The sequence below is a fragment of the Peromyscus maniculatus genome, chromosome 1 (genome assembly GCF_049852395.1).
Source record: "Peromyscus maniculatus bairdii isolate BWxNUB_F1_BW_parent chromosome 1, HU_Pman_BW_mat_3.1, whole genome shotgun sequence".
Classification (NCBI taxonomy): Eukaryota; Metazoa; Chordata; class Mammalia; order Rodentia; family Cricetidae; genus Peromyscus; species Peromyscus maniculatus.
Genome location: NC_134852.1, coordinates 174,691,470 through 174,719,273, shown reverse-complemented (window position 1 = coordinate 174,719,273; position 27,804 = coordinate 174,691,470). Strand labels below are relative to the sequence as shown.

The 27,804-nt window shown below is 39.1% G+C and overlaps 1 protein-coding gene across 22 annotated transcripts in view; it reads right to left on the bottom strand.

Annotated features, from left to right (window-relative positions):
• Positions 1–27,804, bottom strand: part of Trpm3 (transient receptor potential cation channel subfamily M member 3) — an 848,188-nt gene that overhangs the window by 222,221 nt on the left and 598,163 nt on the right. For all 22 annotated transcript variants that reach the window (XR_013047854.1, XR_013047855.1, XM_006985391.3 and 19 more), the window contains exon 6: positions 14,167–14,338. Coding sequence is in view for 20 of the 22 variants with exons in the window: in XM_006985391.3 (XP_006985453.1) it covers positions 14,167–14,338 (172 nt within the window). In the remaining 2 variants the exon portion in view is untranslated. The remainder of the gene's footprint in view (positions 1–14,166; positions 14,339–27,804) is intronic.

The following is a 27,804-nucleotide window of genomic DNA, read 5'->3' as shown; positions in this document are numbered from 1 at the left end:
CATAACACCTATTTTTAAAACATGGTATATATGTGTGTGTGTGTGTGTGTGTGTGTGTGTGTGTGTGTGTGTGTGCAGGAAAGGAAGTTATCAAAGTCCTGTGTTACAGGCATAGGGGGACTACTTCCAAAAGCTTATTCATATCCTCTTTGGCAAAACTTGTCTCTGTTTACTGTAAAATTCAACATCAGGCTGGCTAGTTTTATGCCCACTTGACACAAGTTAGAGTCATCTGAAAGGAGGAAAACTCAACTGAGAAAATGCCTCCATGAAATCCAGATGGAGGGCATTTTCTTAATTAATAATTGATGGGGGTGAGCCCAACCCATTGTGGGTGGTGCCATGCCTGGGCTGGTGATCATGGGTTCTATAAGAAAGAAGGATGAGCTGGGCAGTAGTGGTGCACGCCTTTAATCCCAGCACTCAGGAGGCAGAGCCAGGCGTATCTCTGTGAGTTTGAGGCCAGTCTGGTCTACAGATCAAGATCCAGGACAGGCACCAAAACTACACAGAGAAACCCTGTCTCCAAAAACTAAAGAGAGAGAAAGAGAGAGAGAGAGAGAGAGAGAGGGAGAGAGAGAGAGAGAGAGAGAGAGAGATCAAGCAAGCAAGCAAGCAAGCAAGCAAGAAAGAAAGAAAGAAAGAAAGAAAGAAAGAAAGAAAGAAAGAAAGAAAGAAAGAAAGAAAAAAAGCAGGCAAACAATGAGGAGCAAGCCAGTAAGCAGCACTCTTCTGTGGCCTCTGCATCAGCTCCTGCCTCTAGGTTCCTGCCCTGTTTGAGTTCCTGACCTTACTTCCTCCAAGTGATATGGAAACTTAACCCAAATAAATACTTTCTTCTCCGAGTTGCTTTGGTCATGGTTTTTCACCATAGTACTAAACCCCCTGACTTAGACAAACATCAAAAAGTCTTAAAAGTAAAAAGTGTAGGTATCACTGTCTTTTGTCTCCCACCTGGTTCATTGTGAAGTACTATTTATCTAGGATCCTAAGTATCCTAGAATATTTAGGCCTATTGTATAAGCATATGAGTATAAAATGTTAAAATGTGATTATAGTAAGCAAGCAATTACATTATAGAATAGACTTTTGACTTAAAAGATAACTTTAGATATCTTAAAAGATACCTCTATGTAGCTTCCTATACAAGCCCAAATAGAACTATTTCATTATCTATAATAATTTGAGGATTTCACTACATGTCTCTATAATTTTTTGAACTATTGAGTAATGGTTAGGTTATTTCTGTTTTGCTACTGTGAGCAATATTATAGTAAAAATATACAGAATAAAGTCCTAGTAGTGAAATTGTAGACTCAAAGGATTTGTACACTTAAAAGGAATGGCAGAGTATCTGCTAAATAGGGTTTCTATATTTACACATATATTTCTTATTTATGTGGTATTTATTGACATTAGATTATCTTGACTTTTGATTTTGTCAATTTGATCAATAAAACTTTTTCATTTGTTGATGGTCAAATCTTTATTTTCTTCCTCACGACCTTCCTATGGATATATTTTGTTCAATTTTCAATAGGGTTTTACACATTTTTCCTTTTGATTTACAAATACTTTGCATACTATGGAAATTGGCTCTTTGTCATAGCTGTGAATATATCCTTTATTTGGATGTCTTTTGAAATTATTTTTTTTCTAATGGGATTTCTAAGCATTTGTTTTCTGTAGAAACCTATGAAAGTGAAAGTCACAATACTTACAATTTTTGGTATTGATCAAACATCCCTAATCTGAAAATTTGATAGCCCCAGTTTTCTGAAATCTGTAACACAGGCATTTTAGATAAGGAATACTCAAGCTATTTTTATAAAATGATAGTGGGAAAGGATACACAGCCAGGAGTGGAACAAAGACATTGTTGTAAACAATGGAGTATAAGAGAGAAAAGAGAAAGTTTATTTTTAAAGTTCTTGCTGTGGCTTCATTAAATATATAAGGTGATACACACACCCTGGATTTGTTCACTCACTAAGCTCGAACAGAAACTGCATCTACATATAGATCTAACACTTAAGTCTGGCTGAAAATGCAAGTTAAAAATTAAAGGAAAAATTAGGGTTGAGTTGATAATGACATGTATATGATCTCTAAAACAAAGAACCCAGTGAACTAGTCATGAAGATTAATTATAGCCAAAGAATTTTTTTTTGTAATTGTCATTAGCAGACATACCCATTTATATGTTTATTAGTCCTCTGATGGCTTCATCAGCACTCCATCTCCCAGTGGCTTTATCCTGTACAATGACTAGTTATTACTTCAGGATTATTCAAGTGTAAGAAAGCAAGCCTGGGTAACTGACATGAGGTGTTAGCACACCTCCTCATCTTCTCTTCAGTTTCCTCAAAGATTCCCTCCACTGAGTCAAAGAATGGGCTTCTCTCCTTCATTAATATAATTCTCTTTTCCTTCTCACAGAGGGCCAAGGCATCTCTGGTCTTCTCCTGCCTGTTGCCAGGACACATAGCCATGTGTAGGTTACATGAGAATTGCTTTCTGGGATTCATCTTTGAGTCGTCCCCATTAGGAATAAGATGTTATAGAAGCACAGCATATGCCTTCATATTTTTACTATTTTGTTATTTAAAATGTTACTTAATGTGTAACCACACATTTATGCATTGCACAGTATAGATGATTATTCTGAAACTAAGAGGATCTTCTCTTGGATTAGTTAGCTTACAAGGTTAAATCAGGGTTGAGGTGTAGTCTAGTTGTCGTAGGATGGCTTAGTCTCAATATGGTTTCTACCATATGATACTAAGAAGCTTAAAGGTGAGGCAGGAAAGAGCAAACCTGACTCCTATGTTATAGGTACTATTTAGAGTAACTTCCCCAGTGAGCATCCTGGGTAAGGCAGGCATGGTATTTATGAATGACAGACATGCTCTATTCATAGGCCAATCCCAGCCAATAGCCAGTTGCTACATGGAATGTTTGATTTTAAAGGTCCAGCTGTCTCCCAACAGTTTTCCTGCCCTGCCTAGTGATAACATTTTAGTTTTCTGTCTATCTCCTGAATTAAGTCTATATCTATAAATAGTGGGTGACACAAGATGAATATAAAATATAAACCAAAATGGTATCACTTTGTTGAGCCTCTAAGGTGTGTGTGTGTGTTATGGGGGTGGGTGGGTGGGTGTAGGTGGAGGAGGGATTTGTTTACATCGCTGAGTTGTTCATTTTTTCTGATTCATTCTGGCTAGAATGTACATGTGTTGATGGGAACCACATGAATGGTGATGTAGAGCAAACCAAAGAAGGATTTTGAGTCCTGACACCATCCATGATGCTGTCATTATTTGTGGATTTGTGTTCAGAATGACATGTAAGTAGGAATAGTCATTTTTGATCCCACGTACACCTCTTTGCTTCAGGTCATTGTCACAGGAGCAGGGCCTAGGTCCTAACTAAGACCAATGGTTGTGAGTTACAACAAGATTTATCAGGAAAAAGTGATCTGTGAGGTTTGTGCTATAGGCCATCTTTATTCATAGTGCCAATTGCTAAGACACCCCCCCCCCCACACACACAACTTTTTTTGCCATAAAAAAATAACTAAAAATTTAAAATTAGCACACATTCTGGCTAGTTTTGTTTTTTTCGAGACAAGGTTTTTCTGTGTAGTTTTGGTGCCTTTCCTGCATCTCGCTCTGTAGACTAGGCTGGCCTTAAACTCACAGAGATCCTCTTGTCTCTGCCTTCCAAGTGCTGGGATTAATTCATGTGCCACTATTGCCTGGTGATTCTAGCTAGTTTTAAGTTGACAAATTAGAGTTACCTCATGCTGTGGGATCTTCTGTATGCTCTGAATGTGTTGCTCTGATTGGTCAATAAATAAAGTGCTGATTGGCCAGTAGCCAGGCAGGAGGTATAGGTGGGACAAAGAGGGAGGAGAATTCTGGGAAGTCAAAGGCTGAGGCAGAGAGATGCTGCCAGCTGCCACAATGAGAAGCAGATGTTAAGATACCGGAAAGCCACAAGCCACATGGCAACTTATAGATTAATAGAAAAGGGTTAATTTAAGTTATAAGAACAGTTATCAAGAAACCTGCCATGGCCATACAGTTTATAACTAATATAAAGTCTCTCTGTGTTTACTTGGTTGGGTCTGAGTGGCTGCGGGACTGGGGGTAAGAGAGATTTGTCTTGACCATGGGCCAGGCAAGACCAGGAAAACTCTAGCTACAACCTGGGAAGAGGGAGCCTCAGCTGAGGAATTGCCTCAACCATATTGGCTTATGGGCACATCTATGGACACTTTCTTAATTGCTAGTTGATTCTGGAGGGTACTACCCATACCATCACTAGGCAGGTGGGCCTGGGCTGAATAAGAAAAGCAGTTGAGCAAATCAGAGGGCACAAGCCGATAAACAGCATTCTGCTGTGGTTTCTGCCTTGAGTTCCTACTTGGTCTTTCCTCAATGGTGGACTGTAGACTGTGAGATGAAACAAACTCTTCCCTCCCCAAGATGGTTTTGGTCAGTAGTTTATCACAGTAACAGAAAGCAAAGAACACAAAAGGCATTAGGTAGCATGATGGTATTTCTGGAACAAAGTGTGTTTGAGTGCATTTTTCTTTCCTCCACGTCACATGTATCTTTTTTTGCCCTGTCCCCATTCCTTAGCACCCTTTAATTTCTTTTGGTCTCCTCTTCATTTAGATATTACATGTGTACATTACAAACTTGGATAAAAACATGAGTGAGAACATGTGGTCTCTTTCTGAGCTTCCACCACCTTACTTGAGACAATACTTTTCAGAGCCATCTATTTGCTGCAAATTACATTTTTCTTTGCACATAAATAAAATTTCACTGCTCATATGAACCAAATAGTCATTGTCTATTCCTCTGTTGATGGGCATCTAGGCTGCTTCTGATCTTGCTTTTAGTAATAGGGCAGCAAGAAACATGAGCGTACAAGTACCTCTGTGATAGGATATGGATCTCCTGGAGCATATGTCCAGGAGTAGCATAAACTAGATGAATTCACTGCTGAATTTCATCTAATTTTTAAGGAAGATATAACACCAACACTTCTCAATTGTTCCACAGAAGAGATGGGAAGGAACACTACCAAATTCTTTCTATGAAACTACTTATTTTGATGTCAAAACCAGGTAAAGACAAAAGAAAAACAAAAAAAAATTACAGACCAATCTTCCCTTTGAAATAGATGCAGAAATTCCCAACACAAATCAAGAACACTTTTAAGACAATCATATATCATGATCAAGTGGACTCTACCCCATAGATACAGAATTGGCTCATCATATGCAAATCAATACATATAGTGGACCATAGAAATAAAATTAAGGACGGGAACCATAAATCATCTTGTTGGATGAAGAGAGGCACTTGATAAAGTCTAACAAGCTTTCATGATAAAAGTCCTGGAGATATTAGGAATAAATTTAACATAACTTAAAAAATAAAAGCTATATCCAACAAACATATAGCCAACATTATACCAAATGGGAAAAAAGTGGTAAGAACTTTCTTTTAAAATTGGTTATGAAACAAGGATGTCTACTCAAACCTCTCTTATTCAGAATAGTACTTCAACTCTCAGCTAGAGAAATAAGACAGAAGGACTTTAAAGTGATAACACTAGGGAAGGAAGAAGTCAAACTATTTCCATTTGTAGACAAAACAGTTTTGTACTTAAGAGTGTGCATACCCTACCAGAAAACTCTTAGAACTAATAAACAATAATGCTGCAAGATACAAACTCAATGAAAACAAAACAAAACAGTAGCTCTCATATATATCAATAGTGAGCTCAGAGTTCTATCTCATTTATAATAGTAAAAAAAAAATTATCTAGGAATAAACCTAACCAAGGCAGTGAAAGACCTCTACAGTGAAGACTTCAAGACATTGAAAAACAGAATCTTAAGAAGATGCAGATGATAGTAGCATCTGTAACACAATCATTTAACATAATGAAAATAATGCTATATTGCAAAAAGTCATGTACAGATTTCATGCAGTTTTCATCAACATTCCAATGTCATTCTTCAGAGTATTAGGAAAAAAATTCAGACATCTGGAGTTTTCACATTTCTTACAACAATGTAGCTGGGTAGGTTACTAAACGTCCTTCATATCCAAGTGGTGACTACTGCTTAGCATTGCTGCCCATCGGTGTTAGTGATGTTGATAAGTGTATTGATGAATTCAAGAGGTTCTTTGATTTATGGTAACCTTTCGGGGAGAATTGGCTCCATAGTTTAATAATAGAAAATATGAATATATGTATATATATGTGATCTACTATAGTCTAGGGATATGAAATATATATGCTAGTTGCTAGATATACAATGTAAATTTTTTAGAAAAATTGCCTCACAGTGCTTGCTTCATGAATTACTCATTCGCTCAAGATTTACATTGCTTCCCTGACTCTAACTTCTAGAATAATTCTAAGTAATTTATAGATAAAAAAATTAGTATTTTTGTGTATTCACATCTGATATCTATTCTGGTAGAACCCTGATTTATTAGAATGTTCTCTGGGCAATGTCATCCAAAGAGTGAGCTTGCCAGGGCCTCAGAGGTAAAGCAATTGCCTTTCTGGGTTTTGTCTCATCCTCATATTAGCTGACAACTGTATACTGTGGGATTTCTATGGATGTCAAAGGCTGTGACAGGAGAGCTCCCAGCCTGGAGCACCAGAATCACCGGGCCTGAAACATCCAAAGCAATGGTCTAGGAGCGGGTGCTGCTGAATTGGAAATTCTGATTTGATTTACATCATGGGCTGGTTCTGCCTGTTGGGCAAATCAGTGTGTCTCTTCAAGTAAAAAGCAGCTTTTATACAGCCATGATGGCACAGTGGTCAACTCAGGTTCATTCCCTGACTCCAAATGCATCAAGGGTTCTAATACAGAGATGCCACTGGTCATCTCTAGGAAAGCATAAGCTTCATCCTCAGCACTAATGAAGTTAGATATTACAGAGAATTTCCCACAAACATCCATCTTGCATTAGGGCTTTAAGGGTTTCAACGTCCTTAAAGATTGTTAAATATTTCTCACCTCAGCACTATTTCTAAGTGATGTTTCTTCTACATGTTTTCAAACAGCAATGCATGTTTCCTTTACATGTATTCAAACATCCTAAGGGATGCCATTGGCTGGGAACCAGGAGTTCATAGGAAGTTGTCTTACATATTGTAGGATGTTAGTATTCTTACCCCTCTTCCATGTCATTATTTAAATACCAGAGATTGGAACAACTTCAGATTCCCTCTCTCGTTTTAAGTGTCTATTAGGGGAGGCTGTACCACCATAGATAAAAATTATGCAAAGGCCATCTTTCAGAGTGGTTGCCAAGTATGGTAGTAAAGGGATCAGGGTATGAACGACACAGCCATGAGTGTTTACTTCTAATTATAAAAACCTCACTGTCATAAATTGATTTAAATTGGTGTGTACCTCATAGGCACATAGCAAACTTCAAATCCAATTTAATTTTAATTTTAACCAACTGGACTTCCCTAATCTCTCTCTCTCTCTCTCTCTCTCTCTCTCTCTCTCTCTCTCTCTCTCTCTCTCTCTCTCTTTTTGGTTTTTCGAGACAGGGTTTCTCTTCGTAGCTTTGCGCCTTTCCTGGAGCTCACTTGGTAGCCCAGGCTGGCCTCGAACTCACAGAGATCCGCCTGGCTCTGCCTCCCAAGTGCTGGGATTAAAGGCGTGCTCCACTACCGCCCGGCTCCCTAATCTCTTTTAACCAACTGGCTTTTCACAAAGCTTTGCCTTACCTCGTGGACCAGTGTTTTTATAAGACTCATCTCAATGGAAAGGAGAAATGCTCTCCACAAAAAGCTGGCATGTATTACAGACACCATTCCATCCTACTGGGACACACACCTTTCACCACCATTCTTTTTGTAGTTTGTGTGAATAAGTGCAAAGTTACATATGAATAGGTGTATTGCAACAAGAACTTTATAAAAAAAATTTTTCCCTAGAGGATGCTAAATTCCTATATCATTTGATCATATTTTAGGAATTTTATAATCATTTCTGTTCCTTGTTTACTTTAAAAAAATAAATGTCAAACTCATTTTAATCTGCTCCTTTAGAGAAAAGTGCTTTGGGTGGCCTCATCAGGCAAGGCCACAGTTAAATGTCAGATGTTATTCCAGGGCGAACAGCATCAAATTATCTTTCTAGCAGCCTGGCAGTGTGGAAATCCCAGTGCACCCAGTGACACCTCCATTAGCTAGACCTCAAAGCATGTGTGCCTGCTGTGGGCTGCCATGAGAGGACCCCTTAGACTGGATTTAGCCTGATGGAGAGTTCTCATTTAATCAGAAAGGAAAAGCCAGGGAATGCTAGTTTCATAAAGATATCCTAGATTGATGTGTGTAATATAATGACGTGTCCAAGCCAAGTAAAATTGCCATTTGGTGAAATCTAAAGTGGTGAGCTACCACTGCCTTTAATCGAATGGATTCCAAAAACACCTTGAATTTGGTCTTTTTCTTACAATCTCCTTTTGGTAAATTATCAGAAGAAAATCTGAGGTTTTAGATATTCTGGGTCGATTTGCATCAGCCCAAGTTCTTGCCCTGACACAGGCAGAATACTTGTCAGCCTAACTGACATTCACGATCTCTCCTACACAGGGACTCAGCTTCAGCCTTCTGACATTCGCGATCTCTCTCACACAGGGGCTCAGCTTCAACCTTCCCTTCTCCTATACTGTAGACCCAGGCTCTAGTGACACTGGATTTTCAACTATTCAGGGAAAAACTAGAGATTTCTGGTTATTACTGCAGAGACCAAGAAATTCTATCAATTACCACTTAATAAGTAGTGTTAATAGATACTTGATGATACATGCCAGGATATAATTTTTGGCCTCTTTTCTCCCTTTGGACCCTCTCTATAACTGAAGGGGAAGGTAGACTCTTGGTCAGGAGAGCCAGGCTGGAGGTAGTAAAGATGTTCTAATGAGCATCCTGGCTCTGACAAGCTGCTAAGCAGAGGCTCAGGGTCACGACTGGACCTAAGGCAGTGAGGCTGTATAAGCATGGTCCGTGGTTCCTACTAAGAAGGCCAGAAGGGGACCATAGGTTTGAACTGCCGCATGGTACAGTTCTTTTATGTGTTCAGCCATTTAATAACAGCTGTGTGAACTATCATCTTGGGCTCACAGATTCACAAACATCACTTTAGGCAAATTGCCTAAAGTCCTAAAGTTCTAGGACTATGATAATCTGCTTTCCTGTATCTACCTGCCATTGCTGTTCATAACACTTGCAATCGGCAAAGACTTCCTGTTCTCTTCAAAGTAGTATTCCTTCTTTCAGACTCTTAAAAGAAAGTTACAGCTTCTGGGAATTTTCTAACCTTTGTTACTGAGAACTGCAGTGTCATTTTTTTTTTTTTTGTAAGCTGAGGGTAGAATTTGGCATCAGAAGAGAGGGCTGTCCAACTTTTAAGATACATTTTTAACAGCAAAATAATATACTTTAAGTACTATTTATTCTTTGAAAATTTTATACATGTATGCAATGTATCTTGAGCATATCTATGGCTGTAGTTGTGGCCAAATAGTTCAAGCAATGGACAAGGAACTAATGTAGTTTTACTAAGAGTATTTGTCTTTGTGGAGTACATGGCTGTCAGCCAAACACAGGTATTCAATGTAGTAATCAAAGTGGAGTAATAAGGATTTCCATGTCTTCCGACATTAGTCATTTTTCTGTGGTAGGGCTTTCAAATGCCTTTTCCAGTCATTTCAAGACATGGTAAGACACGTTAACCAAGAATCACCTCACTGTGCTACAGAAGACCAGAATGAGTGCTCCCCCTCTCTATTTTGGTGCCCTCATATTGTCATTCTTAATCTTTATTTTTTTCATGAAGGAAGTGAATTTCTAAGGATTTCTAGATTACTATTTACCATTGTGCTACTACTCAGTTCCAGCCCATGAATGGCCAATGTAAGATAGAAGTATTTTGGTACTGAGATATTTCTGGCTGGGATTGTGTGCTGTCTGGACTTTCTTCCCCATTGTCCAGAGGATCCAACTGTGTACTAAAGAAACAAGAATGGCTTTGAGTTGGTAAATGCAGGTAATATGTAGTATGTGTGATTGGCAATCAGAGTGATGCCTATGCTATCAAAACATGCTCTAAGTTTGCATATGTTTGGAACTTTATCCTGAATCATACCATGAGGACACTTAGATATTCCTTTCTAGAGCAGCCCATGTAGGTTTATATCCTGCACCTGACCAGGCTTTCATCCATGTACTCAAAAAACACCGTGTCTGTCCTACACTATCGTGAGATCCTCCTAAATGCATCTCTGTCTTTTAATCTTGTCCATCACCCCAATCTAATCTCTACACGCCAGTGGAGTGCTGTCTTCAAGCATAGTGGTGATCATCTTTTAAGTTCTTAGATCTAAATTCCTTGTAGTTAAATCTGAGCTTTCACTAAGCTTTTCATGTCTTCATGGAAGGCCATGAGTTCTGTTTCTGTATGCTACCCAGAATGCTCCTTCCTCAGCTGTCCCTCTCTTCATTCAAGCCCCTGCTCCAATGTCATTCCTTCTACAGGCCATACCTGACTAATATAAATGACCCTCCATGCATGTACATGTGCATGCCCACGGACACCTTCCTCAGCTTATTTTTTTTCAACAGTACTGATTACTATCAGATAATACATATTTAATGATTTTCCTTTTACCCTCTTTGTCTTTGACTTAAGCTCAATGAATTATTTCTGCTTTTCCAGATCTTAACAATAGTAGGTATGTACTAAGAGTTCAGTAGATATTTATTTGCTAAAAGAATAACTGGTATTGTCCCATTAGGTTCAATTTGCAGTTTAAAAAATTGCAGATAGTTGAGAATTCTAAAGCAGGCAACTTCTCATGTCTAAAAGAATTCTCTCTTATAAACAAAACCCTCAAAAATCCCTGACAATGCTTTTCTACTGACTGGTAGAGAGGGATGTGGATGGGATAATGGATGTCAGAGTGCATGTTAAATGTAAAGATGTTCAGTGCTTTTGTTACTAATAATTGGCATGCTGATGAGAAAGGGCTTATGGGTCTCCTGAACAGGATATACTTTATGTTCAACAGATGTGTTCTCCAGAAGTTGATGCCATTTGTGTAGGTAAACAGGTTTGTGGATAGGTTACTGCTTTGAAACCTCTTTCTGAAAGATGAGACTTGGTGTTCCAGTAGGAGAGTGTTGAGTGTGCCCTGATAGTCCTAGAACTACCATGGGTATAAGAGGTGGTGGGCAGGATTGCTGTCATAGAATGTCTAATTTTCAGGCAATTGAGTTCTTTGTAATTTCCAATCTTGAAGCAGGAAATACAAACCTAAGTGGAATTTCTAGAACTTGGAGAATAAAACTTAATTATTAAAAGGATGAATCACTAATTGCTAATTATGATACAAAGCAAAAAGGATGCTCAGATAAGAAGGTAGAATGGTTGTTTCAAACACAGAGCAGGGTGGTCACAAATGTTGATGTTCATAAGCTGAGCGTGTTATGATCAGGTCTGCCTTGTGCCCCTTCCCAGTTCCGTTCTTGGGGCTCCTGTGGCTGTCATGGGCAATTTTACATGCTGCTAAGTGAATGGAACCCTCTCAGGGGGCCTAGATCACTTTTCACACCTGAGAAACCTGCTATTTTCTTGCCCCTTTGGGTCTGAACACAGTAAAAAGTCAAGTCTACTTTCTAACTTAGGAATCACTCACTCACATAGTGACTTCTTATCTTGGTTTTTATAGACCAAGGGGGTCCAGGGATAATGCCAGGTAAATACCAATGAGTTTAATGCCAGAATGGTAGGTTCTAACTCATGACATTTACTGCAGCTTACAGCTATATCTCTTCTTAGCTTCCTGTGACTTTTGGGGGTCTATTGGGCTTCTGCAATCCACTTCTTGCTACTGCTCATACTAGCAGAGTGGGAGGCTGTGGGTTTCTATGATGCCTCAAAATCCATCAACGAAATAAGCCCTTCAGCAATTGGGTACATGCTCCTCCTCTATATGCACATCCTTGGTGTGGGTTCCCACTTATGAATATGAACCCAAACTGCTGCCTTCTTTGATAGTAAAGCACTGGTCCAGGATCTCCACAAATAAAATATGATAGGTCCCTGATGAGTTATCCCTCTAAAGACTGCCTCTTGTTGGTTCTTCTCTGCTGCCCTTAACCATCTGCCATGGTCACCCTTCACCCTCAGGTATCTGGGCTCTGTTGCTTACTGGCATGAGGTGATGGCTCAGGATCCTCCCTGCCTGCCCCTTGCTCAGTCCCTCCTTTTCCTGGAAGTTGTACATTCAACACTTTAAAAGGCATCCTTCCAGGCACACAAATTATATACCAAAAGGTGTCCTCTCTGGAATGGACAAAAGCCACCCTATCGCCTGGGCAGCTGTCAAGCACAAGGCTCAACTAACAGCCCTGGCTGGTCTAACTCCAGCTTGCATAACCTCAACTGGGTATTTACCTCATCTAACCACACATCTAGCTCTGCTTTATACATGATTGCATGGCTGGTTCAGAAGCCACCGGGGCCTGTCCATGGATGGGCTTTGCTGGTCTAGAGAATGTTTCTCATTGTCCTATACTCAATCTGACCTTGAATTATCTCTCGTGTCCTTGCTCTCCTGTATTTTAGTTTCTAGCTCATTTCTCATTAAATTTTCATATCTAACCCCATAGCAGGGAAAAAAAGTACCACTAAAATAACTTAAAATATTCCTAATTATATAGTGTCTCCCCATTCATTCTCTCAAATTCTGAGATGAAGGGAAATGCTAGTATTTTCAGCAATGCTTACCACCTGGCTGATGACAATGCTTTGTCTCTGCCAGCCTCTGAATCAGTTAAGGTGTTTTTTTTTTTTTTTTTTTTTTTGTGTGTGTGTGTGTGTGTGTGTGTGTGTGTGTGTGTGTGTGTGTGTGTGTGTTTACTGTGCTCTTCCCCCTAAAGGCTCCCCTTGGGCTACAGCTGCAAAGATTAAAGAAAGGAGTTTTCTAACATATTTTTTATTTTAGATGAACCAAATTTATTATTCAAGATTTCACTCTGAATAGGATGAAAGGCCAAAGTCTGGCTAAGTGAGCAGCAGGAAGGACAACAGAGAGGAGGGCCTAGGAAGGGAAATGGAGGTCAGCAGGGCCCGACATCCCAGCTCTGTAAGGATGGTGGCTGTATGAAGCAAGATCCTTCTGGGGCAAAGGCAGAGAATCCAGATGAGATTTGGACCAGTTGAATCACACAATGGCACTGAGCTTTTGAAAAGTAGCCAAAGAGAATCTAGTGTTTCTTGGAATGACAAGCTTAGGAATTGTAATCGATTACATCCAAGCTTCCATGATATAGACAATTACACACAGTCTGACCTTTCCAGTCACTGAAGCCTCACATGTCCCTTTGTGAAAATAAAAAGAATTTTATTCTTAGAGGATCCTTAGCAGATGATCAGGGGAGCGTCCATTCTTTTTACAGCCAAACGTTCATATGACAACTTCAGTACCAAGCTCACAAGTGCTTAGGACAAATGATTATAGCTATCAGATGTATAGCACATGGCATACACAAACACCCGCATACATCAAAGTGCATGTGTAGCTAGAGACAGTGAATGCATACACATGTAAGTATAGAAACAGTGGTAAAGTTTGAGTAAGATGTCTGTCCAGGATGTTTTAGTTTAGAAAACCATCCAACCCCCTTGAGACTCCTCTGTGCTAAGATCAAAGCCTGATTTGTTTTGCCTTTTTTAGTCATTAAAAAATGGCTTAATAAATAGCAGCTATGTCTCTGGGGTGCCTTTCTTCTCTGGGGTACTGTGAAAAGGATGTAGGAAAAGTTTGAGAGAAAGCTTATATGCATTCCTAAATCCCAGATGGGGCTGACTTTTGCATGTGTGAAAAGCTGAGCTTGAGCCCGTTGATTGTGTTAATGTCCTCATGCTTCTACTCATGTTCCTCTAGATAACTTCCTTCACTCAATACACTGGCTCAGGGAGAACAGTGGCTGGTGCATTACAGCTTCCTTGAATTTCCCTATCATCAATGCACAGGCTGCTTAACGACCTAGCATATTTTCTGGGAGGCACGGGAGTGGAAAGAGTGGCTTGCTTACTTGTGTTTATCTTCTGGAGCGAAATGTGCTTTTCCAGTTGTCTGCGAAGTTTCACCTCTGCTCCATATTTTCCCGTGGTCCCATTGTCAGCCAGGATGAAGTGGGAATGCATGCTGTTGAGAACGGTGAGCTTGCTCATGGGGTTGGACATGGTCTGGTATGGCCGGACTACCTACAGGCAGCAAAATGAAGCCAAAGTCAGAGAGGAAAACACAAGATGTGAGACAGAGGATGAGAGAGATGGAAAGAAAGCACAGTGGTTCTCTGGAAGAGTTAGGTGCAGCTGACACCCTTTTTCCAGAGTTACTTTGAGTAGGAGAAAGTTTAATGGTAAAATTCCATTCAAAGGAAGACTTATTTTATTATTTTTTTTGTTTGTTTTTCGAGACAGGGTTTCTCTGTGTAGCTTTGCGCCTTTCCTGGAGCTCACTTGGTAGCTCAGGCTGGCCTCGAACTCACAGAGATCCGCCTGCCTCTGCCTCCCGAGTGCTGGGATTAAAGGTGTGCACCACCACTGCCTGGGGAAGACTATTCTTAAAGAAGCCTTTCTTACCAGATCTACAGTTTGTGCCTTCATTGTATTAAAGAGTTACGCACTGATGACTGTTTCATTCAAAACTGATATCTTGTAACTGAGGTAAATATGATTTTTAAATTTAACATTTCTTTCTTTGCTTCTCTGTCATGTCCATGATTTAATAGGTACTGTAGAAGTTGTTAGTCTGGAGAAGGGGGGTTGGTTTTAGAAGTTGGGAAAGGGGCAGTTTTGTGTTGATATTTTGTTTGCTTGTTTGTTTTTGTTGTTGTCCAATCTTACTTATCAACCAGAAACTGTTATTTGAAATCAACAATATCCTTAATAACACCCTTAAGTACAAAACAGCTTGATATAAAATAACCATCTCATGAGATGAAAATGAATCAGGCCTAAAAGTTCATCTCTGTTCTCTCTTTCCTATTTTTAATTTCATAATGAATTGCACTCTGTAAAATAGAGCAATTTCAACTGTCTTTGCTATCAAAAGCCATATCTATCTCAAGCTGTTGCTTTTTATACGGGATCTGCATTCCATGTCACAATCCTACCTGACACATTATGTTTATTTTGTAGATGAGGAAGTAAAGAAATAGATAGGCGAGTTATCCAAAAATTTAGACAAATAATCAGAATTTGCATCCAGGCCTGATTTAAAACTCTGAGCTTATGATTTATTCCCCCATGCTGCTTAGAGCAAATCAGACATACATTGTATTGGTAAATGATTACTAAACTATCTAGGTTAGAGCTTCAATGGGACAGGAAGAAAAGAAGTCGTTCAATAGGCTTACTGTTGCACAGTCTCAGCATGGTGACTTCTGCACAAAATCACTGAAATTGACAGGACAGAAACAGATGCTTCTGGGCTCTTATTTTTGTGCCTTTGTACAGTGCACCCATTAATTATACAGATGAGATGCGCTTGCTTCTTCCAGCATGTAATAACTCAGCATGCAATGCTGGATGGAGTAAGATTGAGTCATGTGTTAAAGGCATTACAGAGTGATTTAGTGAGGGCAGTTTTCAATAGCAAAGAGCTCTTGTAAGTCATTTTTTAGACCTTGATCCTGATTCAAAAATCTACAGTGCCATGAGCCTAGAAGATGAAATGTACTCAATAAACTGAATGAATAGGTAAACCTGAGACAAGGCATGCTTTTGTTCAAACCTAGGAAGGCAATGGATCTCTTCAGAATTGTTAGGAAACTGATCTGATTTAAATATAAAATGTGTATATGATTCTGAGCTTTTGAAATGGTCTTCTGTCCTGTTACATGTTTTCTAGTTTTTAAATATAGTATTAATATAACGCCAATGCCCAGTTTCATTTTAATTGCTCCTTATTGATTTTGAAAGTTGATAATCTTGATTATTGCCTTGAGTAACCTCATGGGCAGTGATCAATTGCTGTCTTGTCTAGAACAGTGAAGTGGGATTCTTCTAGAAAGGTGAGTCCTGAATTGGGAAGCCTGTTCTGCAATCTGTAGCACTGGAAGAGTGGGTAACTTGTGGCTGAAATTTCCATTTGTTGCCACTCAAATTTGATCATAAAACATTCATCCTACAGGGGAGTGCATGCTAATAAATATTAATGATTTGCTAGAAGGCTTAGCAGGAAGACTTTCCCCTGTTCTGAAAGTGCCTCTGCACTGCACATTTGGCAAAGGAAAATGCTTTAGTTACAGTGCTGATTTTCAGTGGCAGGTCCTGAGAACTCAATGCCAAGGGGTGCAGAGGGCACAGCAGCTCTAGAAGAGGTAGGGGAAACTGGAGTTTTGGAGGTTAAGCAATGTGTGACAGTCATTTGTGCTACCTATCTCCCTCCCTCCCCTCACTTTAATTTCTGAATCTACTAAAAGACTCTTAGTGAAAGTAAAAATTCAACCAGGGGCAGGGGAAAGGAATTAAGATCACTGTGAACTCAGCTGAGTAACACATCACAAAATAAGAGGCAATTACACTGTCTTCCTGTGACCATCACATCTCTTTCCTTCGTTATGGAATCCTGAGTCCACTGGCGCTTCAGTCTTTGGACGTGTGACAACCCTCTCTTGTGAAATATGGCCCAGCAGTACTTAGAGAATTCTATACATCTGTGGATTTTGATTTCTTCATTATCCAAGTCCCCCTTCTTTTGATCTTATGTGCAGCAAGTTATAGGTTGCCATATTTTGGTGATTGTCTGCTGAACATTAGAGGATATAAATCTAAAAAAAAAATGAGTAAAATTCCCCAGTATTTCTCTCTTCTTTAGAGGAAGCTCTACAGAGTCCTGGAGCATCCCCAATAGCATAAATCAAGGAAAGAATTGCAGTTCTGTGTATGGCTGTTGAAACCCGAGCCTCTTAATTTGTAAAAAGAAAATAATAACACTGCTGACCTCAGGGGGACTGGTTTAGATTACACGTGCAAAGTAGAAGGCACAGTGCCCAGCTCCTACCAAGATTTCTAGAAATATTGATTCCTTATCTAGCTCTGCTAGAAGTATATAGTACCAACTATATACTTCCAGTTGTAAAACAGCAATCAAAACATAATATGGGATAATGACTCACTTTTGATTTAAATCAATGTAAGGAGAGGAAGAAAACCAACCATCTGTTGGCAAAATATGCAAAGTATGTTTTAATTTCACATCCCCCAGGCATCTAAGAAGGTGATGGCGTGGAACTATTTGTTGATTAACTGAAAGTTTGGAAATAATTTCCAAGTACTTCAGAGAAACGTATTTTCATCTAACTTGCCTACAAAATCCATTTAATATTCTTTATTACAAACATGCCCGCAGTCTCTTTCTATTTGAGTTACAGTCTGAATATATACAAATATTTCCTGATCTTTCTGGTATGTTTTCCAAATAGAACAAATACTGCTTTTTAAATAACATGAATACAAATGAACTTCTCCTTCCAACAGGTTTTGGAGGCTACACAGCCATTTTATCGCCAAGAGCTCTTAGAGGAATGTATGTTGGTATGATGGTGATGTTTTCATGGTACACTGGGTGACTATGGATGCTTCTCAGTGGGGACTTTGTGAGAAAGTTAAATCATCAAGAACCATAACCTCTATGGAGTAAGAGGTTCACTTTCTCTTCTGAGAAGTCAGGAGAGTCAAAGCCATGTACTCCTCCTTGGAAGAATTGAGAAGGCAGACACCCAAATCATTTTATGAGTTTCATTCTTGAGATCATAACCTGAATTGAGGAATCTTGAACGGTGTCTGAAAGGCCTTTTAATCAGTTTTCATGATTGGTAAATATGTCTCATTAGAAGTGGATTCTAGACCCTTGCTATTCTCTGGTCATCACTGGCCACAGTGTGTAGAAGTAATGATTTTTTTTCTTGTCCCTCAAGAGTAAGTGAACACATCTTAACTGGTTCACCCATTGCATACCATTTAGTACTGCACTTGGTGTTTGATAGAATTCTGGTTCATGCCTCTATATACACCTTAGTTCTGAAAGAGAACCCCTCTGAGGAATGGGAGATTTTGCAAAAGTTTATACAAGTCATTAGCAGGAAGTGTCCTTTATGTGCTGGTCACAGACTGCTACATGAGCATTCTGTGCATGAGCTTAAATTAGCCATTGTCAGGCTGGTTTAAGATAGCTGTTGTAGTTTTTCTAAGCATTTTCAGGCATGTCATGGTCTCATTTAGGAGTATTTACAGGAAATCAACTTATAGGGACTATAGTTTAGTTTCTGTAGATACTACCTTGTAACCTTGGGCAGATATCTGAATTCACTGCTCATTAATTCATAACTTTCTCAAGGAAATGCAGCCTGGGATGCCACTATGCTGACCTGAGGACATACATGATCATATGTCAAGATAATGTCTCCTAATAAATGTTCAAGATATGTTAAGTTTTCTTATCTGTAAAATACAGATCTATAACTTCTGGAAGGTTCCCCCCTCTAACACCCGAGTCTGTGTAAACTGTGGTGGAAAGCACACTTCCTAATTCAAGTCAGTGGAGAACAATGGCCTAAAATGAGTGTTGACTACAAGAGTAAAGGCACATCCTCTCTCATGCACCGCAATCTTGTCCCTCTTCTCATGCTTTGTATAGTGCAATGGAAGTTTGGTTACCCGACATTCCTTTTCCTAACAGAATTGAGTTGGGATATGTTAGGTTTTTATGCCATCAATCAGAGGCTGTCTGCAGTTCCAAGTCCATTTTCTAGTGATTTGTGTATCAACATATCCCAAGCAAACAGCGGAGTTTGGGACATATGGCCTAAAGAGTCATCTTCTCCTAATAGCAACATAGTTTTAATTTAGACCAGAAGAAAATGAGCATTCATTGACCATGTCAGCATGCCATGCTCTGTGAGGACAAGATCCCATAGAGTAATGTTTTGTCTTTACTTTATTCAGAGAACTGTAAGGTTCTGAGATGTGAGATGTCTTGGCCAAATGTGTTCCACCACTCATTCATGTCTAGATCTGAAGTTCCTTTATAAGTCAGCACATTATAGGAAGGAAAACACAGAACTGTCTCATTTTAAATTTATAGAGGATGTTGTTGCCTTTGCTGCTGGGCATTTTTGTTACTGGCTTATCTGGCTTTGGAATCCTTCAGACAACTAAGCACACTGTTTCCAGTAGAGCCATCTAGAACGGCCATTTAGGAGATTAGGGGAGGCACCAGCTGGGAGCCAGATGGGGTTGTACTCTGGTGAGAGACAAATGAAAGGTATGCTGAAATTCTCTAAGGATCCGTCATCTGTGACTGCTAGGGGTACTGCTGAGAAGTGGGAAGCAACCTTTGTGTCGGAGAAAAGGGCATGGGGACTGAGAGAATGAAATGAGAAAAAGAAAGCCCATGCCTTCACAATCGGAGGCGTTGGGCAGCGGGGCACTGGCTGCGCATTTTATACATAATCAGTGCAGCTGTTAAGCTTAGGGATAAAGCAAATGACCCTGAAACCCAGGCTCTACCTATCAGCTCAGCAGTCCACAGGAGTCAGTCAACCCCAGGACCCATTTTCAAAGAGCACTCATATCCCTGAGCTGTGGGATCCACACTAAAAGCCACAGGTGCATCCATTTCATCTTTCTGCAGCCCTTTGAAATGTGTCCCTCAGTGTGTGTCACACAGAGTGTTCCGTGGCCCTCATTTTATACCGTACACTCAGATGGATTCACTTCCCTTTGGCCCCTCCTGAGGGGAGCCATGTGCCATTCACTACAATCTGTGAGAAAGGGCTCTGAAGAGGGGGTTCCTTTCTCCAGCAGTCACCATGGCCCAAACAGGGGTGGATTTAAACAGTATTCAGGAGTTCCTTGAAACTCGTCTCTCAGTCTGTGTTGCATGCAATGACTCACTTCTAAGTGATAAAGTAAAAACTGAGAGTGTGTAACCATAAAAGGTTTCCCTTCTGTCAGCTCATTTACTCTGGAGAAAGCCAGTGCCATGCTGGGAAGATGGTTTTGCAGCTCTATGAAGAGGTACATGTGACCAGGAATAACAAACAGCAACAGGCTAGTGAGTGAGCTGCAAAGAGGGCACAGTAGCCTCAGATTATAGTGCTGCCCACCTGCCACGTGATCATTGCCTGGAGAGACCCACATCCAGATCTTTCCAGGTAAGCCACTCACAAATTCCTCCCCCAGTAGAGGAGAAACTAGTGTTTGTTGTTTTATTACTTAAGCCATTACGTTTGAAGGTTGTTTTTATGCATCCTTAGATAAAGCTGTCTTGTATTACTATTGTCTTGAGACCTTAAAATATACCTTCTCCTCCTTTTTTGGACTAGTTGGTTTAAATAATTTCATGACTGCTGGTACTCTCTGCCTCGAGGCATGATTCCTCATTGTTGCCTGGAATTCCTGCCCTGGTTTTTTGATCAGTTTTGATGTTTGTTCCCTCGGTGCTGACCAGAAACCTCCAGTCTCTTCATACTGCTGACCAGAATTCCTCCCCTTTCTATTTGGCAGATGGTCTGACTTCTGTTCTTGCTAGTTGGTTAGGCTGACTCTATGAATTGTATGTTTTCTGTATCTCCATATATAAATTAAAGCTAGTATTACAACCACCTTATGGAGATGGTTCAAGTTGTGATTTTTCAACTTTATGAAGGTATAAAAAGCAATACACATTCAGTAGAAACTACCAAGTTTTTTTGGGTTAGTGATATTCATGATGCTTTGTAGTGGCAGCAAACCATAGCATCGAGGTATGCATATGATTAGAAAGGTAAGGGGTTGATTTAGTACCCTACAGTGTCCTGTGGCCACTATTATATGAGCTTTTCAACCCTTCAAAATAGGCTCAATTGTAGGCTAATGTAAGTATTCTGAACAGCTGGCCTAAACTATGATGTTCATTGGGTTAGGCATGTTAAATGCATTTCAATTTATACTGTTCATGATTCATAGTAGGATTATGGCACATAATCCTACCACAATCTATATTCCAAAGAGTAACTGAGATAAAAACCTTAAAGAATGATGTACTCAAATCAATGATAGCTGTTATGATAGAAACAATAGTGCTTAGCAGGTACAGTATTTGGTGGCATTGGTTTAAATCTCAGCCACATCCTTCACTGGTCATAGAACATCTGGGAATTGACTTAAACTCTCTTTTTGAAAAAAGTTTTGAGATTTTACTAATTCTTATTTTATGTGTATGGGTTTTTGCCTACATAGATGTCTGTGTAGCATGTATGCAGTGCCTTGGAGGCTAGAAGAGAGTAACAGATCTCCCGAGACTAGAGTTATAGACAGTTTGAGTTGCCATGTAGGTGCTGGGATTCAAACCCTGGTTCTCTGGAAGAGCAGCCAGTGCTCTTAACCACTGAGCTATCTCTGTAGCCCTACTTGACTTAATCTCTTAGTGATTAGGTTTACCACCAATGAAATGGCCGTAATGAGTGATAATTATTTATGAGCACCCTGTGGAGAATTAAATGAGTTTTTATGCAGGTAGCTAGATATCTGGTGATACTTAGTAAGCAGTACAAAACTGTTAGTATAATAACTGATAGTGATAAACTTCCATGCTAAACCCCTGTAACATCTTGACACACCCCATAAGTGTAGAGTCTTCCCTGTTCTTCAGTTACCTGTATACAGATGGGTTTTTTTCCTTCCTCCTAAGCTCTGAGCTTTTTACTACCACATGACTGTTCTAGGATAATTTTTGCAGATTTATCATCTGTCTTTCCACAAATCCCTTTCTACCACCAATGTATAACGAAACTCAACTCTATGTTGTCTTGAGGTAGAATCCCTCACAGTGTGACTCCCATGGACTACCCCGTCTATTTTCCTTATTCCCCGAAGCACCAATACCACATATTGCTTTAATCCCTTACACTGTAACAGGTCGTCTCTCTCCTGTTCCCTGACACAGCAGTACTGTCTGTGCTGCTCCAATCCCTCATGTTGTGACTCCCGTGGATGACCCATCTTTCCTCAGTGCCTTCTATGCTGCCTTTCTTCTTGTACATGTGCCTGCCTTCTTGTCCCTCCACTAAAGCAGTTGTGACCGATATGCCAGTGATGCTGAAATTACAGTTCCACTTCCCCACCATCCTCAGTCTGTTATTAGCACTTGGCTCCCTCTGCTCTGCCTTTCTGAAGCACAGCCTTCCCCTGGTCTCCATAATTTATTGTTTAGTTCCTACATCTCAATCATTTATACATTCCCTTGGCTGGCTCTTTTCCCTCTGTTTGGCCATTAAATTGTGTTGATCATCAGGATCAAGGCTTTCTTTTCCTCATTGTCCACCTTCCCATGATGATGCCAACCACTGCGATGGCATGATTGCCATCCATCTGAGATGACTTCACATGCAAGCTTGTAGGCAAGTCTTTCTCCTTTTGCCTCCCACACTGAGTAGTTTGCCAGAAATTCTCCTGGAAAATGTCTCAAAGGAACTTCAAAGTGAACATGCTCAAATCCAAATTCATCATTACCTTCACCAAAACTTCATTCCCGACAGAAGTGATCTAACTGTTGCATTGGCAGTTTGCCCAGAATCTGTGTGGTCCAGGCTCAGCAAGCTTTGGCTCTGTCCTGTATAACTGACAGATGTAGGTGGGTTTCCTTGCCTCTGACTCTTTCCTCTCACATCCTCTGGGTACATCTTATCTAACCCAGTCATAGAAGACCAACAAATCCCATGCTGGGGCCACCATTGGGAGGCTTTTTGAATTTATGGTATGAAATCATATTTGGCTTGCCCCCGAGAAAACCAATGAATGTGCTGAGTTGATAACTACATTCAATTTAGTAATCAATTGTGTTACTGACCTTCATGGTTCTTGGCTTAAAATGCAAAGATAGCATTAAAAGGACACTTTTCATAAGAATTCTCAAAGGCTATAAAAACTGAAGGAGATCAACTTGTAATTTATTGAAGTACAACACTGAATAGAGAAATAATTCAATAATTAGATATGTCAGAAAATCTGCCAAACAAAATGTTTATCCTTAAGTTAAAATGAAAACATAGCTTTGCTTCTTATTATAGATTTTTTAATTTGATATGTGTCTGGTTAATTTGGTTTAGTTGGAGATACAGATTTCAGAAAACTTTCAGTCACCTCCTATAACTCTGGCTAAGTTGTTTTCTAAAGTAAGGAATATAAATTTAAAATGTGTTAAGTGAGAATTGGAATTTGCTAGAATTTCTTTCCTGACTTCACACTGGAGGTACTTTTATAATTATCTATCTAAGCCAAGTTTTTTTTTTTTTTTTTTCAGGACAATGAAGGGTTTTAGTTATCTACTGAGTATATTTTTCAACTTTAACTTGTAGGTGTTAAGAAGATATTTACCAGTGTCCCAAATAATAATCAAGATATTCTATCATTGAGAATTTTTTTTTAAGATTTATTTACTTATTATGTATACAGTGTTCTGTTTGCATGCACCCCTGCAGGACAGAAGAGGGCACCAGATCTCATTACGGATGGTTGTGAGCCACCATGTGGTGGCTGGGAATTGAACTCAGGACCTCTGGAGGAGCAGTCAGTGCTCTTAACTTCTGAGCCATCTCTCCAGCCCCAAGAATTTTTTAGGTCTCTTGATATGATAAATATTACAAGAGTTGCATTTGGGGTTCTAGTTCATGGTTCATTTACTTAACCCAGGCAAAGCTACTCTACTACAGGGCATACTCAGTAAATTACAATTAGCTTCTCTAGGTATAAACATGGTGATGCTATGTAGCAACAGAAAAACCATTTTTACAATTTACTTAGGGGTAAAGACATTAAGTGTTCAAATTCCTTGTATTCTCATACAAAGTATTATATTAAGGTTTAATAAGAAACTAAAAAAAATGCATTTTCCAGGCGCTCTTACATTGGGGAAATGAATTAAAAGTTTATGTCCCCTCCTACCCCAATCTTAACATTGAAATCCTAACCTACAAGGTGATGGTATTAGGAAGTGAGGTCTCTAGGAGGTAATTATGTCATGAGGGTTGAACCCTCAAGTCTGGAGACTACTTGGATTAAGATCCTAATAACAAGGGACTCCGGAAAGATGAAATTGTCATAAAGTAGAGAATGAGGAAAGATATATTGTTACATTTTATATTATTTTCTGATGAAGTCTAGGTCCCATCATGCCTAATTTACCTTAATTATGGAATACTTATTAAGATTGATGCTTTCAGTTGAGTTCTGGTAATCCTGCATCTGATACATGCTGCCTAGGCTATTCTCAAATTTGAAATTCTCCAGGCCCAGCCTCTTGGCTGGTGTTTACAGGCATGGACCACTATGGCTGGCCTTTTCTTTCCACAGGAACAGTACTTTTATTCAATGTGAAACTTGAAAAACAAACACTTATAACAAAAGAGCCTCATAAATTCTATGCATCCTCCAGCTCATCAGCTTTGTGAGAATAAAGCAGCAGAGGGGTCAAAATTCGATAAACCTTGGTCACAGATTTATTGAAAAAACTAGACTAGCATTATTTTTTCAGTGCACTGTGTAACCTGACATTTTTAACTTCTATTGAAAAGAGAAATTTTGACTATATATCTTTTAAAAAATGCAAATTGAATCATACAAATTGATTATCCATACTAGTAGAGTTCAGCATGAATTTTTCTATGTACATATAGCATAGACTGATCAAATCCAACTTCCTCCTTTTTGATCACCCATTCTTCCTAATCTCTAGTGGTCATTCTTATATCAACATTTTTAAGACTTCTGCATGTAAGAGAGACCATGGTGTGCTTGTTTTCCTGTGTCTTGCTTATTTTACCTGATGTCACCAATTCCATTTTATTGCAAATGACAAGATCTCATTCTTTGTGGCCAGGTAATATTTAATCATATATACATTATATATATATATATATATACATTATATATATATATAAAAATGACACATATAGTATATATTATTGCTATATAGGATACACACGTATATACACATATATACATATGCATATATGTTCAATTACTCATTTCTGGGCATCCAGACTACTTTATCTGTTGTGAACTGTACTGCAGGCTTTGGTGTACTGATTTCCCTTCCTTTGGATATATACCTAGAAGTGGGGTAGCTAGATCCTCTGGTATGCCTATTTTTAGTTTTTGAGGAACCTCTATATTGTTCTGCATAATGGTTGGGATAATCTGTATTATCATCACCAGGATATAAGTTTCATTTCTACATATCTTTGCCAGAATTTATTTTATAATACCTGTTTTCATTGTAGTTGGGATTTACATTTCCCTGATGGCTAATGCTATTCAGTGTTTCAGTATGTTAAGTAACTAGATTAGTTTCCCATTTTAAAGTTAATGATTTGCTTAAGTCCTTTTTTGGTTTCTAAGTATTCTAGCTATTACCCCTTTGTCAGAGAAGTAATGGCAAATATTTCCTCTCATTCTGTAGGTTCCCTATTCATCCTGTTGCTTCTTATACTGTGGAGACATTTTGAGTTTGATTTCATCCCAACTAGTCAAATTTTGCTTTTGTTTCCTGCCATTGTCCTCTGCTGAAACCCACAGCCCCTATGGGGGCCTAGAAAGGCTTCCTCTTTTTCAAATTCTAGTGGCTTCAAATCTCACATTTAAGCCTTTGATCTCCATCCCCACCCCATTTCAATGATGTTTTTTTTCTTTTTTTTTGAAACTAGATTCTTTTCCTACATGATACATACTGATTATGGTTTGCCCTTCCTGTACGATTCCAAGTTTATCCCATCTCCCCTCCCTTCTGGTTTCATCTCAAGCAGAGAGTGAGAGATGAGGATCCAATGGGAATCCTTTGTTTGGGGATGAGCACTCTTCTCAGCACCATTCCTACAGTGAGTGTTTTTGAGACCTCTGTTAAGCAATGGTTATGTGTGGGTGCATGGCATCTCTGCTCAGTTGCATTGTGCCACTTGTTTCTTTTGCCAATGCCATGCTGTGCAGGACATGCTGCTCCATAGTAGATCTTGAAACCAGCTTCTGAGATGCTTCCAGCTTTTATAGCCTCAGGATTCTTTTGGCTTTCTAGTTCTATGAACAATGTCACTGACATGACATTTTGATAGGGCTTACATTGAGTGGAAGGTATAGTTAAAGAATATTAATTCTTCCAGTCCACATACATGAGAAGATTTTACATTTTTAAATGTCTTCTCAAATATATTTCACCAGTCTTCTATAATTATTATTGAGTAATTTCACTCCCTTGACTGATTCTTCCTCAGTATTAGTTTGGTAGATATTCATTCATTGCACTGTCCAGAGTTCACACAGCAAGTGCCCATTGGGTTCTTTCTGTGTTGCAATACTAATCCTTTAATAAACATCTAGTGCATTTAGGTCACAATAAATCTGGGATGCTGCAGACCCCCAGCATGAACTTTCCAACCATAAAAGCAGTTCTGACTCAAAACAGAGCTTATAGCCCTGTTTGTATTTGCTGGGAGAAGACTTGGTTGTTCATTAAGAAAGAGGTAAGTGCTGGGAGCTTCTACTCACATATCTTGGATCTCATACTTTTATCTTACCTTTGTTCCTGCTCTCCTAGATCTCTGTGAGCTGGGTATTATTTTTACTAGATCTCTGGGAGCATGAAGGATGAATACATACCATTTATGGGGTATATGAGTAGCTTTCCATACCTTCTGGGATAGCACTGAGACAGTTTTAATTGGGACACCAGAAAACATCTTTCAGCCCTATCAGCATGTGTACATTCCTATTTGCATATGATAGAGAAGTGATAAGAGGAAAATAAACCAGGACTGAGTTTCCCAACTCACATGGGAGAAATCTCTAACAGTAGTCTTACTTCTTGCCGTCCTTTGGCATTCCCAAGGTCAACAAACATGGAATAGGAGAGGCCAGTGCTTAGGCCAGTGAGGTTATTATTTTGTTACTGTGTCTTGAAAACAAAGATGTAGCTATCACTTACTCATAGATTATATGAATGAGAAAGTTCTAGAACCACAACCCCAGTTGAAAAATAATGAATGTCTATGATAGAGATAATAAAGCCATGAACCTTCCAAAATGACTTCTGAGCCATCCTAACATTTGAAATAACTAATTTATACCTTAATATTTGCTCTACTTAAAAAAATATCAGCATTTACTTAAAATCCAACTTGGAGTTTGAGGCAAGTTTAGTTTCAGATATTCTGAAATGTTACTAATAGCCACTTTCCTAGTCAGTCCTGCCTACCTCACAGTTTGGGGATTGCTGGCTACAGCATGCAAAGATACGCAATGTGAAGGATCCAGGAGACTTTAGGTAAGAAACCCCTATCCTGATATCTCTCTCATGTCTTCCTGCTAAATCTGCATTTCTATATATTATTTGGTAGTGTTGGGCATGCATGCACATTTGGTATCACTTTAAGAATCTGTACTTCTGTTTGATGGCATCCTCTCTTGTGTTGCATTAAAAAATGTCTACATGGTATGAGGATGAGGAGACTGTACAGTCTCAATAAAAGAATCAGTTTTGAACCAGTTGGTTCTCAGGCTTTAATACCTTATTTTGGCTCCAAAGATCTCTTGATAAAAACTGTTTAGTATAAATGTTTTACTCTCTGTCAGGCTTTGATTAAAGGAGAGTGAGTTATTCTAGTAGACTGAATAATGATAAAAACTTTATA